This window comes from Sphaerodactylus townsendi, linkage group LG04 (assembly GCF_021028975.2).
Source record: "Sphaerodactylus townsendi isolate TG3544 linkage group LG04, MPM_Stown_v2.3, whole genome shotgun sequence".
NCBI lineage: Eukaryota > Metazoa > Chordata > Lepidosauria > Squamata > Sphaerodactylidae > Sphaerodactylus > Sphaerodactylus townsendi.
This window is the reverse complement of record NC_059428.1, coordinates 97348369-97372005: the sequence shown is the minus strand read 5'-3', so window position 1 is coordinate 97372005 and position 23637 is coordinate 97348369. Positions and strand designations below refer to the sequence as shown.

Here is a 23637-nt window from a genome sequence, read left to right as displayed (position 1 = left end):
ATTGAGAAAACTCAGCAATCAAGGAATAAGAGGGGAAGTCCTCCTATGGATTAAAAACTGGTTGAGAAACAGGAAGCAAAGAATGGGTGTAAATGGGAAATTCTCACAATGGAGAGATGTAGGGAGTGGTGTCCCCCAAGGATCCGTTTTGGGACCAGTGCTCTTTAACCTATTCATAAATGACCTGGAAGTAGGGGGTAGGTAGCATGGTGGCCAAGTTTGCAGATGATACCAAATTATGTAGTGTGGTGAGAACCGCAAAGGATTGCGAAGAGCTCCAAGAGGACCTTGATAAATTAGGTGAGTGGGCTAAGAAATGGCAAATGCAGTTCAATGTAGCAAAATGTAAAGTGATGCACATAGGGGCAAAATCCAAACTTCACATACACGCTACACGGGGTCAGTGCTATCAGTCTGGAACCAGGAAAGGGATTTAGGCGTCTTAGTTGATAGTTCCATGGGAATGTCAACTCAATGCATGGCAGCTGTGAAAAGGCAAACTCTATGCTGGGGATAATTAGGAAAGGAATTGAGAATAAAACTGCAAAGATTGTCATGCCCTTATATAAAGCAGTGATGCGACCGCCAGGAGTACTGTGTTCAGTTCACCAATTGCATACATCTCAAAAAAAAATTGAAGAGATAGAAAAAGTGCAGAGAAGGGCAACGAGGATGATTGAGGGACTGGAGCACCTTCCTTATGAGGAGAGTCTGCAGCGTTTGGGACTCTTTAGTTTGGAGAAGAGACGTCTGAAGGGGGATATGATTGAAGTCTACAGAATTATGCATGGGGTAGAAAAGGTTGACAGAGAGAAATTTTTCTCTCTTTCTCACAATACCAGAACCAGAGGGCATACATTGAAAATGCTGGGGGGAAGAATTAGGACTAATAAAAGGAAACACTTCTTCACGCAACGTGTGATTGGTGTTTGGAATATGCTACCACAGGAGGTGGTGATGGCCACTAACCTGGATAGCTTTAAAAGAAGCTTGGACAGGTTTATGGAGGAGAAGTCGATTTATGGCTACCAATCTTGATCCTCTTTGATCTGAGATTGCAAATGCCTTAACAGTCCAGGTCAGGGGTAGGGAACCTGCGGCTCTCCAGATGTTCAGGAACTACAATTCCCATCAGCCCCTACCAGCATGGCCAATTGGCCATGCTGACGAAACTGATGAGATTGTATTCCTGTTTATCTGGAAGGCTGGAATTCCACAATCAATGCTTCGGGAGCAACAGCTGCAGAAGGCCCTTGCTTTCACATCCTGCATGTGAGCTCTGAAAGGCACCTGGTGGGCCACTGCAAGTAGCAGAGAGCTGGACTAGTTGGACTCTGGTCTGATCCAGCTGGCTTGTTCTTATGTTCTTATGAGTATCCATATGTTTTAATGATGAGGGCTCAGCCCACAGTACCAGCAATACTGACCAAGCTTATGAAGCAGTGTATTCTAGTTTTCTGTTTGCCTATTGACTATATACAGTGGATATAAAGTTGATGTGCGCCGGTTGTCTATATACAGTTTGACTGTGACTGATACCATATTTTTGCTAATATAAGCACCATTTAGACTGTTGTGTTTATGGTATTGTCTATACTTTTTGAAAGTGTATTTTCCTGATGCATTTCAATTGTGTAATCTTGCTCATTTAAGCAATGTATAGACTGTCTTGATGTATTGCCTATATTTTTGAAAGCACATTTTGCTGATGAAAACAATTTGGGTAGTACATAACAATATATTCATGCTGATGCAAGCATAAGTACTCATGTCATTGACGTTTGTCATTTAAAAGATATTTCACCTCAACACAGGTTTTTGTGCCCACTAAGTTCAATGAGTCTTTATCCCATGAAGGATGCAAGGAGGTGACCTACACATAATAGAATAACTGCACACTCACCAGTACTTAACATGGCCATAAGTGATGGCCACAACTGAAAATCCTGGTGGTGCAGAATGGTAATGCTGCCGTTCTGTAGACAAAGCTCTGCTCATGACCTGAGTTTGATCCCAGCAGAAGTCGATTTCAGGGAGCCAGTTCCATATTCCTGAAATTGGTAAAACAAGTACCCAGCTCATTGGGGTAAAGTGTACATAAAGAAGTGAAAGCAATTGCAAATCACCCTATAAAGATAGTCACCCTAGTAAATATCATGATGTGATATCACCCCATGAATCAGTAATGACCTGGTGCTTGCACAAGGGACTACCTTTACCTTTTTAACTGTACCATTATGCACATGTAACAGGTGACTATTATTAAGGTGTCCTCAGAATAAGTTGTCAAGATGGCAACCTGAACTGCCATTTGTAATGTATGCTCCCTCCCTTTCCCTTTAAAAGTAATTTAAAAGACATGTATCTCTTAATTGCAAACTACTATTAAACTGGACAGAGGATAATTATTTTATCTTAAGTCTGTGAACTGCTCAAATGTCTGGCCTTTGAACTAATATCTGCAAGAACCAGTAAGTCAGTGGAGCATAAGAGAATAAGAGTGCCGGCTCCACAATGGGCAGCCTAGGGAGCAGATAACAACACCTTCTGGATGTCTTATTAGGACATTACAATTCTGTGACACGTTTTGGAGTGATTAAGAAGAAAATTTTCAGCTCTCCGTCCCTCTGAATAATATCCAGCTGGTTGATAATAGGCAGCTGATCACTACCTGAGGAAGAATTGCTGCCAGAATACACTTGTGTGGGACTGTTTTAGTGGTTTTGCCTGAAACATTGATGGAAAGTCCTCAGACGGCTTCTGGAACTTGTAGCACTCCTAACAATTCCTGAACAGCTTTTAGCAGCTCCTGGACAGCAAAGGTTTCTCCAGGCAATGGTTGTCTGGTGATTGGGGCTAATTAACTGGGAGAAAACTGACGCCAGAACAAGCAGGTATGGGTTCTACTGATGGAAGGCCTCTGGGCTTTTAAGCTTCGCTCTGACTTCTGGTTTGCCAGTCAGCCCAGTAACAACTAGTTAAGCAGCCAGCAGCTGTTTTTGTATTAGAACACCAATGCTGGGTTGGGAGTTTCCATCTTTCCTTGCCCTCTTTGCTGAGCCAGGAGCGTGAGTAGTGTGCCAAACAGGCATGCAATGGGCCACCTCACCCTGAAGGATTATTTAAGCCCTTGGATGGTTGGCCTGCTATTGTCAGCCAGTTTAATAGCAGTGAGCTTTCTCCACCTTTGATGCCAGCCAGTAATATCTACTTAAACAGCTGTGAGCTGTTTTGTGTTGGAACATCAATGCCAGGTTGGCTGTCCTGCCTGCCCAGCTGATTTGGTGAGAGTGTGTGGCATTCCAGAAGTTTCACTCTGGGAATGACTACCTAAGGGCCCTAGGCGGCCTACAGCCATATCATAGGCGGTGGGCAGGGTTGGTGAACTAAGGACAAGGCCCTTGACAAAGCCCTTGAGTGAAAGTCTGATAATTACCATTTTGGATACTTTCAATCAAGTACATTTAAGCAGGTAGATAGGTCACTGGGTTATGGGTAGATAATGTAGTGCTTGCTGAGGATCGTAATGGGTTCTTGGTAAGAAGGTACTGTTTGTAGGATTTTGTAAGATACATTTAGAATCCATAATCTACATTAGCCCACTGGTACTATAGGGTTAGGACCCATAATTTACATAAGCCCACTGGTATTGTAGACTTAGAACACTATTAATCTGTCGCATAATCTCTTTTAAAGCATAATCACAATTTTGTTATTCATGCTGAGAATAGATACTCCTGGCCACCGCTTCTAACGTCATAGTAAAGTCCAGGAGCGCCCCCAGATTTCACACCTGTCTCTTCCAGAGCAATACACAACCCCGTCTCTCTACATCACAGACCCAAGACCCACTGACACTTAGCACTTCCATTTTGTCTGAATTCAGCCTCAATTTATTGGCCCTCATCCAGTCCATTACTACTTCCAAGCACCAGTCAAAAACATCAACTGCCTCTTTTGATTAAGATGGCGTTGACAGATAATGCTGAGTGTCATCAGCATACTGATGATATCTTATTCCAAATCTCCTGATAACCTCCCCCAGCTGCTTCATGTAGATGTTAAAAAACATGGGAGACAAAATCAACTCTGAGGGAGCCCACAAGTGAATACCCATGGTATCAAGCAAAAATTTCCCATGACTACTCTCTGGTATCAGCCTTGGAGGTAGGAGCAGTGCCCCCAACTCCCAAAGCATTTCCAGGAGGATACTGTGGTCAAAAGCTGCCAAGAGATCCAGGTGGACCAACAGGATTGCATTCCACTCCCTTCCCAGCAAAGGTTGTCATTCAGGTAGTTTCAGTTCCATGACCGGACCTGAATCCAGATTGAAATGGGTCTAGATACGCAGCTTCTTCCAAGCATGCCGGTCACAATCCACTCTAATATCTTGAGTAAGAATGATGTGTAAGCCACCAGGTGATAGTTGTTTAGATCAGTGGTTCTCAACCTTCCTAATGCCGCGACCCTTTAATACCGTTCCTCATGTTGTGGTGACCCCCAACCATAAAATTATTTTCATTGCTACTTCATGACTGTAATTTTGCTACTGTTATGAATCGTAATGTAAATATCTGATATGCAGGATATATTTTTATTGTTACAAATTGAACATAATTAAATCATAGTGATTAATCACAAAAGCAGTATGTAATTATATATTGTGAAATATTTATTTCTAATTACAAATAAATGACATTTTGTCTTGAAGCATGGTGTAGCATGGGTCACAGTCTTAATATAACAACAGTAAACTACATTGCTACATTTTGCGACAGTATGTGTAAAAAGCCAACATCAGTGCGAAGGTTGAGATTGCTTCTTTCTCACCAGATCAGAAATTCTCGGGGCAGTCTTTGCAAGAGCACAACGAAGATCATCTTCCACAACAGGTCTACTTCTGTATTTAGGCTTGATAACCAACAAGCTGGAAAACCCTGTTTCACAAAGATATGTTGTTGGAAATGGAAGAAGAAGGCGCAACACAGTCTCAGAAGAAGAAGAGTTTGGATTTATATCCCCCCTTTCTCTCCTGCAGGAGATTCAAAGGGGCTTACAATCTCCTTGCCCTTGCTCCCTTACAACAAACATCCCGTGAGGTAGGTGGGGCTGAGAGAGCTCCGAAAAGCTGTGACTAGCCCAACGTCACCCAGCTGGCATGTGTGGGAGTGCACAGGCTAATCTGAATTCCCCAGATAAGCCTCCACAGCTCAAGTGGCAGAGCTGGAAATCACACCCTGTTCCTCCAGATTAGAATGCACCTGCTCTTAACCACTACGCCACATTGAAAGTGATGCTGTTTCAAGGTGGGGGATAATCCACCGCAAAACAGCATCACTTTCAATGTTGTTTAACTGGGGACCCCAGATTCTCCCTTTAAGGTAGATTTAAAAGGAGAATTTGGGCTCTCTAGTTTAAACACCATTGAAAGTGATGCTGTTTGGGGGGGATTCCAGCATCACAGTGGCTGCCCGGGGGGGGGGTGGTGGTGCAAAACTCAGATTTTGCACCAGACTCCATTTTCCCTCTATGCCTCTGCCCAGAGGGGAGGTGCAGGGGAGGGCAGGGCAGGGCAGGGAAGTCTGCCATCCCTGACCTCGGAGAGCTGCTTTTATAAGCGCTAGGCCAGGGGCGTGGCTTGGGGAGGCGTGGCCATGCCCTAGGGACAGGTGGGGGTGTGGCCCCATCCCGAACCCCCTCATAAAAAATCTATATCTACGTCCCTGGTAACTGTGAACAGTTTGCAACGTCTGTAGATTCATCAAGCTGGATACTAAATATTGGAAGTGGAGCAGACTTAATTTCCTGGATTACCTGATCAAGAATATCAGCAGACATGTCATCTATTCTTCTGTGGATAGTGTCATTAGATAAGGAAATTGCACTCAATTTCGTAACAAATTCATCTCCGATCATAACTCGAACAATGTCTTTGGCCACTGGCAACAGTAAATCCTTAGCAATGGTGTCAGGTTTCATAGCTCTGGCGATTCTGAGTGCCACCAAATATGAAGTTTCAACATTTATTGAGGTAAAACCATCCTGTAAAAAATCCTCACTGTATTTTCTTTTCTTAACGTTCTTCTCTACACTATCCATTGTCATGGGATAATTTGCTAATGAAAATAATATATAACAATAGCTTTAATAATACAAAAGATGATACATGGCATAGTTCAGTCAATACAGTTCATTAAAGTTTCCTATGATTTACCATTCTCTGTGTTGTTTTTTTACATACCTGTTAGTATCACAAGGGGGCAGTATTCACATCAACCACAGCTGAATATAAAAAGACCAATCAGCATCCAGATTAAGTTCCCATTGTACAGAGGGGTTTTTTTGCAGTATTTGATTTTACAGTACATGATTTTACATTTACCCAGAAATTATAATTCATGATGTGTTGTTTTACCTCCAATACTGCTGTTTTCAACACAGTAGCTGCTCATGTGTGACTGGTCCGCATAAGTACATTAGGGCGCCAACCCCATCACATACCCCTGTATTTGTACGGGGTGTATGTGATGGGGTTAACTGCGATAATCTTCCAGGTGTGCACCATTATGTGAAGTATCTGCATGGGGCGGACCCGCCTGGAGACGGATAGAGGAGCGGTGTCTTGATTCCTAAGACCATCGGAAATATGTGTTTTCCGATTGTCTTAGGCGAAAGGGTCGTTCGACCCCCAAAGGGTCACGACCCAAAGGTTGAGAACCGCTGGTTTAGATCTTCAGGGTCTAACGAAGAGGCTTGAGGACAGATCAAAGGTATTTATCCTTTGACATGACATTCATAACTTTTTCCCTCGCCCATTTCAAGGCATGTTAGCAAATGGAATGGGCAGCATGTAAGAAAAGCCTTACGCAATCAAGTCAAGATCTTTGTCTAGGAAGTCCACATTTTCAAGGTTAAAGGCAACAGTCTTCCCTTGCAGCATTTGTCTGGTAGTTGATTCTCAGAGATGTACTGCCTCTGAACCTGGAGGCTCTATTTAGCTGACTCAGATAATAGTCTCCATGAGATTGTCTAGCAGTCTAGCTCTATTTTAAAGCAATATGTGTTCATGATAATCAGTGTGTTTTGTGCTGGTGCATTTTTTTTACTATATGCTGTTTGAAGAAGTCATTACTAATACTGTCTTGACTGTATTGCTGGTCAGCCAGACCATCATTATTATGGCTCACAGGCTATTCACAAATGCAAGAAAACATGGCACTGTTGTAATGGAAATGCAAAGTTAAAGTACCAAACAATCATAAATAGTCCATTGCAAAGTACAGCCCCATGTGGTAAAACATAAATGTTCAGTTAGACCTAGCAGTAATGTTGATTTAGACTTAATAGGCTGTGTTACCTTCAGTATAAGGTTCAAAATACATTTTGTGGCTCCCAATATTTTTTTTCTTTTGAGTGGGCAAAAAAGGTTCTTTGGATGATAAAGGTTGCTGACCCCTGGGCGAACCAATTTAGACTTGGTTTGGTGCATGCTCATTGATTTCACATCTTTTGATTTCTGTGTTGTTTGAAATAAAAGTATTTTCAACATGTTTCAGGCCTTTGTGTGAATTTCTCAACTTCTTTTTTTAAACAACTTTTACTCAAAAAACTTAGGCACTTTTTTTTAAGTCTGGGATTCTTTAAAAGAAGACCCTGTCTACATGAACTCAGAAAGGTTCTGACAGATGGTTGTTGTGGGTTTTCCAGGCTGTGTGGCCTTGGTCTGATAGATCTTGTTGAGGAACAAGATCTACCAGACAATGGCCACAGCCCAGAAAACCCACAACAACCAGTTGAATCCGGCTGTGAAAGCCTTCGACAGTTCTGACAGATGTTCTCTGGTTCAGCAGAGTTTTGGTTTGTTTCCCAGAAGCCAGTAGTTGAAACAGAAAAAGGAAAAGTTCTCTATCAACACCTCCACTACAATTAATTCACAAATTCATAATGACCGCCTTCCCCAGGGCTGAACAGGGACATGCGATTTTTATCTCATTACAGATGCTAATTTTCTACCCCTAAGTATTAATCCTCTGCTATCATCAATCTGATTCCAGTGTACATTGTACCTGCATCCAGTGGTGGGATTCAACCTATTTGCACCAGTTTGGTAGAACTGGTAGCTAATTTTTTATCTAGTTCAGAGAACTGGTTGTAATCCCACCACTGAGTCCTTTTGGAACCGGTTGTTAAATTATTTGAATCCCACCACTGGCTGCATCCCTTACCAACATTCTTTACACGTATCTGAAGAAGTGTGCATGCACATGAAAACTTATACTAAGAATAAGTTGTGTTAGTCTTAAAGGTCCCACTGGACTAAAAACTTTTTCAAGCGTTTTTTTTAACACCTCTCCCACTTTCTGGCAGAGCTCAGATTTCTACTGTGTCTGACCAAGGGAGCTTTTAATTCTTGAAATATTATGCTCTGGAACGCTCACCGATCTCTAAGGTGCTACTGGACTCGACCCTGACTGTGCTCCTGCGGATCTACACCGTGGCGACTCTCCCACTAAATCTCAGGAGGAAAGGAAGGGGATTAAGGCCTCTTTTTGTTTGGTTGGAGAAAATGGCTGAGGCGCACAGAACAAAAGGCGTGGAAGACGGCTGTTCAACTGGGGCATGATAGGACACACACACACACACACACACACACACACACCCCCAATAATTTGTTCACTCCGTTTTAAATATGAACGATACAAGCAGACCTCCAGAGAAACACGAGGATCAGAAGCAGGACGTGCACCGCTGTTCGTTCTGGAGAGGCGACAGCCTGTATTTTCTCGGCTTGGAGGAGGACGAAGAAAACCGGATTTGGGCGGCTGAGGGAGGAGCAAGCGGAGCTGCCCATTGGCTTCTGGCTTCTCTCCTCCCATTTCTAGTCATCCGGAGAAAGGGGCGGGAAACCGGTGCCCATTGGACTGGCGCGCGGGCCGCGTTGCATGGCCCGGGACCATGGTGCTGGTGCGGCGCGTGGCATTGCCCTTGCTGCTGCTGACTGCCGCGGGGTGCCCGCCGGTGGCCTGGTCGTTGGTGTGGTACTCGGCTTGGGTGACTACGGTGTACACGGAGCCCGGCACCAACCGCACGGTCCGCGGTAGCTCGGAGAGTGGCCGCTTCGGCAGCAGCTCTCCCAAAGAGGGCGCGCAGGGCTTGGTGGGCATCCCCCGCGGCGTGGGCGCGCGCTCCATGGAAGGCTGCGCCCCAGACGTCGAATACGAGGTGCCCACGCTGCCCGGCGCCGGCCGCGGGTCTCCTCCTTCCTGGATCGCCCTGGTGGCCCCCGGCGGATGCAGGCTGAAGGATAAAATCGACCTCGCGGCGAGGAAACGGGCGGTCGCCGTGGTCATCTACAACGAGCCGCGGTTTGGCAACTCCACCCTGAGCATGCCGCACTTCGGTGAGTTGTAGGGTTGGGGGGCTGCACAGCCTTTCTGGGAAGAAAAATGCCACTGGTTATGATGAGAAACTGGGCACAGGGTCCCCAGCTAAGGCATGGGAGGCTGCCTCAGGATCCTTCCCCAGGGCGTGAAAGAACAGCAACGAATTTCAAAGGATGAAGAAAGATTCATGCCGGAAAAGACAGTTTGAGAAAATTTTCATATTTAATGTGAAGATGCCGATAGATTTTAAGGCAAGAAAAGATCTCCGCTTGTTGATCATCTGCCCAAGCCCGAGAAAAACGTCTCCTAAATAAATAATAAGAGCCCTACTAGATCAGAGCAAAGGTTCAGCATCCTGTTTTCCAGCCAGGTGCCTGTGGGAAGCCCACAAACAGGTCGCCAGAGTAACTGTCCTTTCTCTGTGGCTGCCCATCTCCCCCCTCTGCAACTGGTTTTTAGAAGTGCTTTTGAAAAAGACTTATGAAAAGGTGATGCTATGATATGTTTGTTGATAGACCCCTGTTTTTAACATCTCCTTTAAAAATAATCTAGAGTCAGCTGCTACATGCCATAAATAATTGCATGGATATGCATGCCCTGTCTTGCATTTTTTCTTTGAAATGGTAGGAGGGACTTGTAGTAAAAACAGTAGATATGTTTGAAACAAAGTTTGTGCTTAGCTGCTGATGCTCAGATACAAGAGGAGCTGGAGGATGAGCTGGGCAGTGGCGTCTGTTGCCCCTCCCTTTATGAAAAGGTGATGCTATGAGATGTTTAAGAATCAAAGTGGGTGGCTTGGTTGTTTAAAGAATCGGCCTAACTGCCGAATTGGCCTAACTAGCTGGCTGAACCAGGTTGTGTTCAAATTGTGTAGATGAGCATGCTACGTGCAATTATCTGTCTTATAACATTTCTGTAATACCTGTTGGCTTGCTTTGGAAGTTTGTTATAAATGCTGTTAAACATAATATGCATACTTATTAGGACAAAGTGGCTGTACATGGAAAGTACTGTGTCCTTTTACTGGCTTGTGTAAAAATTTCCAAGATGATTTCACCATGGACTACTGTCCCTTCCCTATGAAGTTTAGTATGACAACAGACACGAAAGCAAGCTATGGAAAATCCAAGAGATGGATGCCTAAGGTTCTAGAAAAATGTAGAAATGCTAAGTATGACAAATTGTGATGAGCTGGACAATATTTCAGTTGTCCAGATTTGATGCCAGACTGTAAAGCTGGCTGAAAGTACATGGATGAGAGGAGGGCGCCGTGCCCCAGGCGTGTGCTTGTGAGGGTGGAAAATTGCCCCCTTCCCACCTCGCCATGCCTGGCCCCACCCCACCAGCCTAGCCTGTTTTCAACTGGCAGAAAAAGGTAAGTGGGGGGGAGGCAGCACTGAGGCACAATTTTACCTCCGGCGCCATTTCCTCCCCCTACAGCCCTGGATGAGACAGACAGTAAGAAAAATGGATCTTCATGGGTCCAATTAGGGCGAGTGGAGTGTATGTTACAGAGAGCAGAAAACAGCGACTGATTTATTGGGTTCATTGAATGCATATATGTTTTGAGAGAAGATGTTTGAAAATGAATTTGGGAATGACTGACAGAGGCATCATGTGAATTGCTGCTTTTTAAAGAGCTTCCTAAAACTGAAAGGCTGATTGATAAAAAGTTTCAAAGGATCTAATGTCTTTCAGACTATCTGCCAGTCTTCTGCATTAGTGAATGCTTATATAGTAAAAGTTTTGCCTTACTTTGTGAGCTCTTTATGTGGAACCTCCTAATTTGTGACAAATTAAACTTGGCATTGGTTGTGGTGGGTTTTCCGGGCTGTGTGGCTGTGGTCTGGTAGATCTTGTTCCTAATGTTTCACCTGCATCTGTGGCTGGCATCTTCAGAGGTGTATCACAGTGTGTAACAGACTCTCTGTGATACACCTCTGAAGATGCCACTAATCTGAAATAGCAATAAGAGGGCTATCTGAACCACAGCCACAACAACTTTCTCCCTATCCAATACATGAGGCAAGAGGGGGAAGTCCCATTCTTCCATCTTCATTTTAGCGGTTGATTCGGCTTGTATTTGTTTCTGTTGATATGGCTTGTATTTGTATGTCTCTTGTAGCAACTGAAAAATATATAAAATTTGACTGACGATTGTAAGCACTGCCGTAATGCCCATTGGGCAAGGTGGGCAGCTGCCCAGGGCATCACCTTGTGAGGGGCATCAAAATGCTGGGTTCGTTTTGGGTATTTTAGTGGTTTTCTATTTTTGGCCTGCAGGGGGCGCAGTTTTTAGACTAGCGGCACCAAAATTTCAGCGTATCATCAGGAGACTGTCCTTATGCTACTCCCCAAGTTTGGTGAGGTTTGGTTCAAGGAGTCCCGGGTTGCATGAGACCTTAAAGGGAATGCCCTATCCCCATTGTTTCCAATGGGAGCTAATAGGAGATAGGGGGCTACACAGTTTTGAGGGTCCATGCTTTGCCCCCCTGTAAACTGCACCAAACTTGGGGTATCGGTAAGAACAGTCTCCTAATAATTCCCTGAAAGTTTTTGAGACTGTGCAGCCTCCAGAAATGTTCCCCCACAGCTTGCAACCCCTAATTGACAGCAATGCAGAAAACTCAATGCAGAACAAAGATTCTTGGGCAAATTTCTAGGATGTTCCTGCAGGGGGGCATTTGGATGCCAGTAAAATTTGAACAGGGTATCATCTGGAATTTGATGGCACCCCCAAGTTGGTGCAGTTTGGTTCAGGGGCCAAGAGTTATGGACCCTCAAAGCGGTAGCCCCATCTCCTATTAGCTCCCATTGGAAACAATGGGGGGGATGGGGCACCGAGTCCATAACTTTGGACTCCTTGAACCAAACCTCACCAAACTTGGGGAGTAGCATAAGGACAGTCTCCTGATGATATGCTGAAATTTTGGTGCTGATATGTCTAAAAATGTACCCCCTGCAGGCACCAATGTCCTGGTGCAAAAAAAAATTTGGTCATGGTGAAGTGGCCGCCCATTGGGGCGGGGGGGGGGGGGCATCCAACTCAGGTTTTGCCCAGGGCTACAGTTTGCCCAGAGCTGCCTCGTTACACCCCTGATTGTAAGTAGTCAAATGAATGAATTTGGAGTCATTTAAGCACATGTGGTTATGATGACAAAACGTATGGGGCTGATTTTCTAGCCAGATTTCTTTGAATAGGACAAATACGAATTTCATTCTGTTTTTGCTTTCACCCTTCAAGTAATTGCACTACTACTTTAGTTCTCTTTTTGTCTTTTAGATTTGGGGAAGTAAAGCAGATTGTGATGTATAGGGTTGTGAATTCTCAAGTCAGAGATGCTTCATAAATGAGGGCTAATCTAATCTTGTGAATAAGTTGCTGAGCCCATATGAATTGGTTTGACTCAGATCTGCTATTAACTCATTAGATAGCCTTAAGCAAGCCGCTTGCAGCTCCCATCTGCAAAATGACAATACTTGCCTACCTTACAGGATTGTTGTAGGGATCAAAAAGATAAAATAGATGAAGCGCTTTTAACAATAAAAATGCTGTATAAATTCTAAATATTGTTATAGTACAAAGAGAACTAATTCAAACAAAGAGAACTAATTCAATGACTGTAGAAGGAACTGTTAGGAAAATCTGTGGATTCTTAATTGGCTGTTTCCTTTTTATGTATACTGTCAGCATCTCTAAGTGGAAACTCCTTTGAAATTCAATCCTTTGAAAGTTATGATAACCATCCGAGCATGCAGATGACAGCAAAACATAAAACCCGACCTCCTAAGCAAGTCAGAGGATCTTGGATTTTAAAAAAATTGGTATTTTCATAATTAATATTCATTGCACTCTTAAACGGACACCCATTTCCCAATAATAAAATTTAGTTGTTTGCTTTCTTATGTCTGCATTTGAGTAGATTGTCATTATAAAATTAATCAATGTACACTAGAGTTTTAGACTACAATATGCTCTTCATATTGAAGAGCGGCTTTCTTGTTTATCTGTTGTAGGATCCTGTTCCTCACACTAAATCGTTGATGTTGACTGTATCAGTCATGGAGGGGGGGAAGGAGTAGAGAGAGGTTCTCCATCACCATCTGCTTTTAACCTTTGTTCTTGTACTGGTTTTTAATACCATAGTATATATTTTTGTATTATTATAATATGTTTTAATGATTTAAAGTTAATGGCTGTATTTTAGAAATTATGTTGTGACCCGCCCTGAGCCCTGTAAGGATAGGGCAGGATAGAAGTTGAAAAATAAATAAAATTAAAATAAATGTATGGACTGCAGTAAATAAACAACAACTGGATTCATGTGCCAGGTGTGGGTCAGGTAACTACAAGTAGCACAACAAACATCTACAGTCCAATCCCGATGGGGGGGAGCTCCACAGTGGCTGGAGACAGTGTGGCAAAAGCTGTTCAATGCTGCCTCCAAAGAGGTTTTGGACAGTGCAAGAAGTAGTTAATTTCAAAAACTGTCCTGCTGCCCAAATAGCCCCATAGACCAAGCAGGCTTATGCCACGCTTTCTGGTGCTGTAAGTCTGTGGATAGGAAGGGGGCCATTTCCTAAGCTGGTGTAGCTTTGGAGTGGTGGGCTCTTCAGGATTTGGGCGTCGCAGAGCTCCACAGCCCCTGCATGTCTGCTCTCTCTGCCAGCAAAAATGTTCCCTAGGCTGGCGGAGTGGGCAAATATGCCGGTGTAGGCCCATGATTCTTCTGTGGCTCCCCCCTACCCCAGTCGGGCTTTAATAGAACAAATAATTGTTAATCAAATAATACAGAGCTTCTAAATATTGAAAAATCTTGTGTTGGAAGAATTTAGTTACTAGTGGAAATCTTTAAGATCCTACTATGTAGGAGAAGGGTATGTGGATTGATATTTAGGTGATCCTTGTTTTTGCAATCAGGACTCTGTTTGAAATTCTTAACAACTGTAGTGATTTTTGAGATTGTCCAGAATACAACAGGAAGGACTAGTAGATAAATGGGAAAATTCTGTGGATGGAAGAATCCTGGATCTTTTTTTCAGTTTGGGTAAGAATAGCCCAGAGTGGGGTGGGGGGACCACCTGGGAAATATTTTCTGTTTGGCATGAGTGAAATGCTTTTTTAAGACAAAATTTTAGTCACTCAAAATACATCCCATGAAGATTTTTATTTAATACTGTCTGCCCCATTAGAGAATAATTCCCTTGTACACTACAGGCACGAAATAGTTTCACAGAACAGTTTCACTACAGGCACAAAACATTTTTTTGCTTAAATGTTGATTATGAGTATTTTGATATTTATACTATGAGTATTTTAGGTATATTATTATGATACACTATTGAAAAGTTCAATGTTAAAAGTTTTTGATATCCATATATACCTGCTGTAGCTATATAAGACTAATTCTGTCCAAATAATACATTTTCTTTTGTCTACAACAAAAATTATGTTTTCCTATTAAATGGGGGGAAAGTTAAGATGCATATGCTAAGGCAGCATAGGATACAGCAGTTTTCAGCTCTCTCCCTCTCTAGAATTAGTTATATTTGTCATTTTACTTATAAGCATGACATTTAGATTTTAAAACTTTGTAAATATGCTAAATGATTCAGTTGTATATGTTTATCTGTGAAGAATTTTTTTTGTTAATGCAATAAAATAAATGTAGGGTTCATAAGTAGGCATTACATATATTTTCTGGAAAAATTCCTCCCCCCATGGTTTAATAATTTCAGTACTCTTAAATTATAAGATTTTTCTTACTCTAATTTGTTTGGCCTGTGTGAAAGAAAGTCACAGTTCTAGGTACACGCTTAGATCAATACTGGATGCTTCATAGGACAGAAGGATTTCTGCCCATGGAGTGTGATTCCTCCCCACACACACACAACAGCTCAAAATGCCCCCTGAAATTCTGTTCCAGGGGTCCCCTCTCTCCCAGGGACAGAATTTCAGGGGGCATTTCAGGCTGACACTGGAGAAAGGAAAATCACACTCCATGGATGGAAATCCTGGAGCCTGTAGTTTAGGTCCATCCCTATTATCCTTGTTTGTTCTTCCTAAGACCTTTTAGGCCCAGCCTGTATCTAGGAAAGAACCTAGGAAGAGACAGTGGTGATGCTGACTTTGAGTGATCTGCAGACATCAAGTTGTGACTTGGTAAAAAGCCAGTGGGTTAGCTATGGTCCAGAGAGATGGCAGGAAGGGATCAGCTTCAGGGAGTAGGAGAGCATTTAGTCAGAGGCCACAGCCCTTGGCCATATGAAAGCTCTCTAGTTTGCTTTTTTTGGCTGAGGAACTTTGGTTACCGTACTGGTTTGTGTTTGTGGATGCTGGATGAGAATTTATATGTAGTAGAAACTAATCTAGTAATTTATTATGGCAAAGTCCATCTGCTTATCATCAAGTAATGAGCCTGGATTTTGCTCAATTGATAAAAAGTGGTAAGAGATTCTTGATTCTCGTTTTTCTTCCCGCTCAACAGGTACTGGCAATACGGTGGTAATTATGATTGGGTATCCGAAAGCAATGGAGATCTTGGAGCCAGTGCAAAGAGGGATTCCAGTGAAAATGACTATTGATGTTGGAAATCGTCATGTACAAGAATATATCACTGGACAGTCAGTTGTTTTTGTAGCTATTGCATTCATCACCATGATGATTATATCTTTAGCATGGCTCATATTTTTTTATATACAGCGTTTCCTCTATACTGGAACACATTTTGGAAACCAGGTAATTACTAGTGGTGATGGTGACTCTTACCCTTTGTCTCTTTTTAAAACCTTTTGCCTAATAACAGGCAGGCATTAATTGAGAACTTACTTGAAACAATGTGTGGCAACCTTCTTATCTTCCTACTCATATATGAATGCTGCTTAACTTGAATCAGTTTCTTAATACCAGTTCCTGTATTGTCTGTTGATATTTGTTGCTGCTTTTTTTTTTAGAGCTAGACTTACTTGTACCATATCTGGTACACAACAAAATGATTTTTTAAAAATTACAACTGGATCACAGCTCTTCTATTCATCCACTGTTTCTATAACCATCAATCAATGATACTGGTGCAAACAGTAAAAATGTATACATATTCTCAGCTAGCAGGGAACTTGCGGCTCTTAGTCTTTTTAGATAAATTGAGAACAGTTACATTGTCATCTGAAAATTTATACCAAGAGTAAAACTTTGTTGGCCATAAGGTTCCACCAGACTCAAACTTTTTTCAGTTGAGTAGTCAGGGAAACTTAATTATTTTAAATAAGGGAAAGTATGTTTGGTCTTGGTAGGTCTTAATGTAGGTAGGTGTTGTTTTTCCTTTGAGAAACAAAAAGTTGTTGCAATTTCATCTCCTGGAGGGACATATCAAAAAGGAAAGAATTGTTTACTTCTTCATTAAAATTGTACATGATATCTGCCTGGACGAACTGTATATGAAATTTATCCTCACCATCTTTCTCTGTTCTTCTGTCTCTGAACCTGACATCAATAACAGCCCAATCCATAGCCCGAGGTGGCTGAGGACAGCGCCATTGCTGCACTGTCCTGCCACGTCCAGAGGGCTTTCCAGGGGCGTGGGGAGGAAGAAAAAGCAACAACAACAAAACCCACACATATTTGCCACTGGAAAGCCTTCTGTAGAGTTAAATGGCCGATGGCACAAGTTTATCTTCCCTGCCACCAGTGTTCCTGGGGAGCCAACTGATTTTGTCTCTGCCTTTGGGAATGCCTGCAGCTTGTCAAAAAGGCAAATGTGTTGGAGCTAGCCTGTGCTAACTCCAGCAGCCATTCAGCCTTCCCCCCCACCCCCAATCTGAATTGGCCTGTGAACCTTTTTGTGGGAAGTTGAACTGCTTAGTTGTCTTCTTAGTTGTGGATAAAAATGAATGTTTTTAAAAATATATAAAAATAGGTTAAATAGTTCTCTATTTAAGATATGTTGTTGTTCAAAGGTTATTCATCCTAAAATGATTAAGTTTTAATTATGTCGCATGAGACTATATATTCCTGCAGTGTTTAAAATTTTTTGTAAATGAATTTCATTACTCCATTAATTCAGAGGTTTCTATAAAATTACTTTGGGCAGTTTTTCCATACAGAAGATATTTATCACACGTTCTTGGTTTTGCAGTTCTCATAGCTGTGAATTTGTTACTGCAGAGTTAGCATGCCTCTTCTTCAAAGTATGTTATAAAATAAACATACAAAGTTGTGAAAAAGACCTTAATCCCATTGTTTCTTTGCAAATCGGTATACACACGATCAATCATTTACCACTTAAGCGCTAAGTTTCAAGAAGTTCATTGAATAGAAGATTGTTTGGAGTGGAATAGATCTACCCAAGGAGCAAAGTGTGCGGAGGGTGGGGCCAGCAGTAAAAATAGAAGTAAAACCTTTTAAGCAGAATATTCCACAAGTCTTTATATATATAGCTTGAGGTGTATTATATTATTCTGTCCCTGGAGGAGAAAATCTATACTGTCTGCAGACCATAAAGGAGATCAAGTTTGGGAATATTTTAATGAAGTTCCTCTACCTAAGGGTAAGGCAGGCATTATTTTAAAAATTAGACCATCATATTAAGATTATACCAGCAAGAATGAGTCTTTATGAGTTTTACTGTAGAAAACCATAGCCTAGCTTTTTTTTTACAGTGACCATTTTCTTGTAGCTGCTACACTGAGCTATAGGGGGTACAGTATTATAATCAGTACAATCAATAGAAGTGGAATCAGTAGAATCAATAGAAGAGGATACTAGAATAGAAAGACCGCCCTGTAAGTGGCACCTATTACTTAACTTTGAGGCTAATAAAGAACATTTAAATATAGGGGTAAATGTAGCTAGGTTTCCTGTAGAAGAATGACATCACAGTTACTATGTGTTCTAAAACATTACAATTTTTATTCCTCCATCCTGCTATATTCCATGAAATTAAAGTTTAAGTGCAGACTCTGATAAAGCATCAGATCAATCTAAAATATTAAACTGTTCAATTGAGTTATAGAAATCATGTTGAATGCTTGCAGCTTCTATACTTTGTACATTGAAGTTTGTCATTCAAACGTTATTTTGATAGGCACTTTCAGTCTGACAACATCATATATGGATGCCCCCTTTTATACATTGCATTGGTACAGAGCCATGCTTCTGCTTTTTAGAAAGTGGATTTAAAATATCTACCCGGTAGTGGTGATACATACAAAACCCATAAACTATATGATAAGTTAAAACTTTTGTCTGCAAAGTGCTTAGGATTCCTTCATAAAACTGATGCCAGTGAAATTTTGGATAGTAACTTGAGTTATTTTTTTAAGGGTCACAGAAAAGAAATCAAGAAAGCAATTGGTCAGCTGCAGCTCCATATTGTGAAGCATGAGGATAAGGTAATTTTGATCACACTAAATGTAGAGTGAAAACTTTTGTTGATTATAGGCTCATTAAAAATGAAATTGATGGAACTTGTGTATGCATCTAGGACTGGTTGGATGACTGGATTTAACTAGCTAATAATTCAGAATTCAGAACAGGGGATAAGAATGGATTGAGGAAGCCTTCAGTTTTGTAACTTGTGTACAGTTAAATTTTCTTTTCTATAAAAATAGATCACTACCAAAATATATTTACCATAGTGTGAACTGAAATCCAAGTGGTTGTATAAAATGGATATTGGTTTGATTTTGGGCTATATGCTATTATAACTTTGCTGCTACACTCTGTTCCACAGAAACATGACAGCTCAGTCAGGACTCAGGTGGAGTATTCTACAACAAAGAAGGTTCCACATTTTTTGTTCTATGGTGGAGGAATATACCACTGTACTATCATCTTTCTGTGGAACACGGTATAGAGGACTGATTCTTTTCTCAGTGATACACTGTTTCAAAGTGGAAGCTGGGGATTTTGCCTAATTCCTCTTCCTTACTACAGCCCCTTTGTTGTTTGACATACAATTCAAGGTATGAGTCCTACCTACTGACAGTCTCGATTTCACATTGTTTTCCTAGGCCTCAACAGCTACTGCAATATTTGTTGAAACCTCATTCATAGTGTAGAAAAAGGTGCATCTCAGCCATCAGCTTTAATTAAGAATACTGTGGATTTTAATTAAAAACTGCTTTAGGAGCAAACCTAGCTGAACAGCAGGTTATAAAGATATTAAATAAATGATACAAATTAGCACTAAAACTAGCAATGCTGGCAGTTTTCCAGGTTAAACCAGTTTTCTTTTTCTTTATGAAGACAGGTAGAAATATATTCTATATACAGTATTTTGGAACTTCAGTTCATCCTGAAGTTCTTTTTATGAACTCAGAAAACTTTCACCAAAGGATTCATGCTATGTGAATGTTGGAAAACAATACTACCAGTGTGCTTAAACAAATTTCTATCTCCCCTTCTTTTTTTCCCCAGGGGCTAGATGTTGATGCTGAAAATTGTGCTGTGTGCATAGAAAACTATAAACCAAAAGACACAGTCCGAATTTTGCCTTGCAAGTGAGCATGTTATCTTCAGTAGACTTGTTTAAGTGATTATAACCCTTAGAAATATTTTGATTAACCTTATATAAATAAAAGTTTCATACAGTATATTCATATGGAGAAGGTCCATGCAGTATGGCTGCAGTCTGATATGAAATTTTTAAAAAAATTATTTTGTCTTGTCAGGTTCTGTGCTCCAAAAGTTAGCCCTTTGGAGTTTGTGTATGAGTGTTCTAAATTAAGACCAGAAATGATGGAACAAAATTAGTCCTTTTTATAATTTGTCTATTACTTTAAAAAACAGTTTGGTTGTCTTAGGGGTTTTTTTTAGCTTTTGTTATGTTGTTTGCTAAGTCTTCCATTAAAAAATGAGTTTCATCAGTAGTATTGCTCCCTGTTTTTCAGACATATATTTCATAGAACATGCATTGATCCTTGGCTGTTGGATCACAGAACATGCCCAATGTGCAAACTAGATGTCATCAAAGCTTTAGGATGCTGGGTATGTATAAACTAATCTTTGAGGTGGCCCTGGGGCATGGGTGAGTTGTACAGGACTGAGTAGTTCATGTTTCTCCTCTCCCTCTGTATTGTACTAATTCTGGAAGAACACATAGCTTATTTGCAGAAGGTCCCAAGTTTAGTCGACAACCTCTCAAAAGTAGAAGGGTTCCGGTAGGGCTAGCTCTCCCTGAGATTTTAAACAGCAGGGAAAGAAGTATACCAACAGATAAGGGATTTTTCCCCCAACAAATAATAAAAAAGATGGTAGAGACCATCAAGATGTGAATGAATATCTGGCAGAGGTACCAACCAAAAATTACATCTGCACACAGTTACAACGCAAAAAAAAAAATCTGACTATTAAGAAACTTTAAAAAGATAAAGCACCAAGGTCAAATGGACTGATTGCTGCCTATTATAAGAAGTTTGAGAAAGTATTGGTTATACCTCTACATGAAACTGCAAGAAATAGATGAAAAACAAATTTTACCACAAAGATGGCAAGAAGCAAACTTAACTTTGATTTATAAAGAAGATAGTGATCCATTGTTACTGCAATCATATAGACCAATTTCACTGTTAAATGTGGATTATAAAATCTTTACCACAGTGATGGCTAAAAGGTTTAAGAAGATGCATCCCAGGGGTAATTCATGAGGATTAAACAGGGTTCGTTCCCCAAAGATATATGAAAGACAATATAAGAGACCTCTTAAATGCAATTGAATATTCCAAAAAAAAAGGAGAAGAAACAGCATTTATGTTTTAGATGAAGAGAAAGCTTTTGATAATGTGTCTTGGAAATCTTTGATTAAATTTTTTAGATTTTGAAGATAAATTGTTTAATTGGATACCAAGCAATATGCAAGAATCCTGATAAATGAGTCCTTTAAAAAATTGAAATAGAAAAAAGACCCCGTCAAGGCTGTCTAATCTTAACATTATTGCTTAACTAGTATTGGAAATATTAGCTTCAAGGATAAGACAAGATGAGAACAAAGAATATACAATGAAAAGCTATCCCGATGACGCAGTTATTTCTGTTACCAAACCAAAGAGCTCTCTAAAGTACGCAACTGAACAAATTCATAGATTTGAAATGTGTTCTGGATGTAAATGGAATAAAAATAAAACTAAGATAATGACACTGAATATGGCAAAAGCCAAAGAACAAGAAATGGAGATAATGAAATATGCTGTCACCAAAAAGGCAATCAGATATTTAGGAATAAATGCAACAAAAAAAAATGGGAGACTTGTGAGGGAAAATTAAGAAAAAGTTTGGGAAACCTAACACAGCCATTGCCAAAGGACAGTAGACAGCACTGGGCTAGACTGCTAGGTATAAAGCAGCTCCTTGTGTTCATGTATGCTCTTTTCCTCTGCCAAGAAATTAACACTGCTGTATTTTCTACCTTGCCTTCATGGTTTTACAGTCTTGGAAGGCTCTGGACACTAGTCAAGCAAGATTTGTGGCATAGATTACAAAAATTTGTATGCTGTGGCATATAGACCTTGTTTATTTTAAACTTTGGATCTAAATTTACAGTGCTTTAGAAATGTGTAAGCCAGTGGTTCTCAACCTGTGGGTCGCAACCCCTTTGGGGGTCGAACGACCCTTTCTCAGGGGTCGCCTAAGACTCTCTGCATCAGTGGTCTCCATCTGTAAAATGGATAAATTTTAGGGTTGGGGGTCACCACAACATGAGGAACTGTATTAAAGGGTCATGGCATTAGGAAGGTTGAGAACTACTGGTGTAAGCCATTTAAAAACATTGAGTGTACCAAAATATAGGAAAGGCTGTATATCAGCACATTATCTGCCTTCCTATTCACAAAACCGGATTATTGCTGCTTTACTTCTTGATTTTGCCCCTTTCTGCTCTGCTTATTGCAAGCTTTATCACTTGACACTTTTTCAGGCTGAGTAATGACACAGTCGTTCATTCCCTACAATTCTCAAATCAGTGTCTGCTACTTATCTTATTTCTGTATAGCATCTGTGTTAAGGATGTATCCTATTAAGACAATAGAACTGTTTCCTATTTAATATTGGGACACACCTAGGTTTGATACTGAGGATATACTTGATAGTAATAAAGAAAATCGACCTCCTGATGACATCTGGCTTGACTACTATAAGCCATCATTTATAAATGTGAAACATTGTATGCCCATAGAAACCATAACACATGAAACTTCCTTAAAACAATAAGTACACATCCCGTAAAATCCCATGTCCTGTTGGGACTGTGTTATTGTAGAATGAAGGAAGAAGATGCAGTTTTAATATGGAAAATCCTGTCTAATGGAAAGCTGACATATTGGATGGAAAGGTAGGCCAGAACATTTCTGCTTGACATGATAGCCTCCCATCTGAGGGGCCTCACTTATTGTGGCCTATGTACTTTCTAGCTGTGTTCTGAAATGCTAACAGCTACACGAGTGCTATACGGCTTTGCTGTATACACAGATCAGCTTTTACTGCCTGGGGAAGCAAGTAAAAATGCCTTACTTAGTGTTATTCCTGTTGTCATACTATGCCATTATGGGTGGATAAAAGGAGTAACAGAAGAGACCCACTGGTCAGATCTGTCTCAGTAAAAGTTTTGACCCTCATTGCTGAGAATCTCATTGCTTTTTGCTATAACTTGTGTTTCCAAGAGGAGTGTTTTACATAGTACTCCAAATACCTGTCTCCTGTCAGTTTCTGTTTCTTTGCAAAGACCCGGTTTTTCTGCTTCTGAAAAGTCTTGCAAATTGCAGCCCCGCAGAATTTCCTTTTGACTTGAGGAATTGAGTGGGAGCTGTTCAAAACAAGGCCTGCTCGATAAATTTCTAGAGGCGCTTATGACACGAGTCAGAGAAACATGTTTATTTAAGCAGAACTGAAATGCGGTTTCCAGTTTCTCCCTCGCCCCAATACTCTTTTTACTGATCAGTACTTTTTTTTTTTTGTCCAAGGGAGAACATAAAGATTTACTTGAACTTGCAGTGTCTGAATCAATAAGTGACAGCATATCAGCTGAAAGCTGGAGTATTACTGTACCAGAAGATGGAAATGAGCTAAATGATGTATCAGCTTCCACTACTCATGAATCTACATTAAATTGTAGCAGATTAAAAGAAGATGTTGGTGAAACAGCAGCATTACTTGGTAAGTAACAATTATGCTGTATGGTCAAAGAATAGAAAATCTTGCCCACGAAATTTCAAGCACTCATCTATTTCAAAAAGTTTATCTTAGTATAGGTACGCTTTAGCA

General features: G+C 40.9%; 2 protein-coding genes across 5 annotated transcripts in view; one reads left to right on the top strand and one right to left on the bottom strand.

Moving 5' to 3' along the window:
- Nucleotides 1–4651: 4651 nt before the first annotated feature.
- Nucleotides 4652–8903, bottom strand: LOC125431520 (protein ZBED8-like). Of its 3 annotated transcripts, none has more exons than XM_048494384.1 (3): nt 8701–8903; nt 5815–5851; nt 4652–4937 (listed from the first exon to the last, which is right to left on the bottom strand). In XM_048494384.1, the coding sequence occupies exons 1-3, from the start codon at nt 8874–8876 to the stop codon at nt 4827–4829; spliced, it is 324 nt and encodes a 107-aa protein (XP_048350341.1). In that variant the 5' UTR covers nt 8877–8903; the 3' UTR covers nt 4652–4826. The 3 variants fall into 3 exon arrangements, with proteins under 3 accessions (XP_048350341.1, XP_048350339.1, XP_048350340.1); XM_048494382.1 differs by having other exon boundaries at nt 5815–6042; nt 8709–8903; XM_048494383.1 differs by having other exon boundaries at nt 5815–5992; nt 8709–8903.
- Nucleotides 8904–8912: 9 nt separating this feature from the next.
- Nucleotides 8913–23637, top strand: part of RNF149 (ring finger protein 149) — a 21456-nt gene continuing 6731 nt past the window's right edge. For both annotated transcript variants that reach the window (XR_007244312.1, XM_048494379.1), the window contains exons 1-6: nt 8913–9400; nt 15872–16122; nt 18705–18773; nt 19801–19883; nt 20274–20370; nt 23337–23529. Coding sequence is in view for 1 of the 2 variants with exons in the window: in XM_048494379.1 (XP_048350336.1) it covers nt 8956–9400; nt 15872–16122; nt 18705–18773; nt 19801–19883; nt 20274–20370; nt 23337–23529 (1138 nt within the window). In the remaining variant the exon portion in view is untranslated. The remainder of the gene's footprint in view (nt 9401–15871; nt 16123–18704; nt 18774–19800; nt 19884–20273; nt 20371–23336; nt 23530–23637) is intronic.

Bases quoted from the DNA above. Each gene is read 5' to 3' on its own strand.
- LOC125431520 (XM_048494382.1), bottom strand. From the start codon at position 8,876: ATGGGAGGAGAGAAGCCAGAAGCCAATGGGCAGCTCCGCTTGCTCCTC. The intron at 6,043-8,708 runs GTCTGCTTGTAT...GATTTTTTACAG, and splicing joins ATCCTCGTGTTTCTCTGGAG to GATGGTTTTACCTCAATAAA. The intron at 4,938-5,814 runs GTAATCCAGGAA...TTTGTGAAACAG, and splicing joins CTGCTGATATTCTTGATCAG to GGTTTTCCAGCTTGTTGGTT.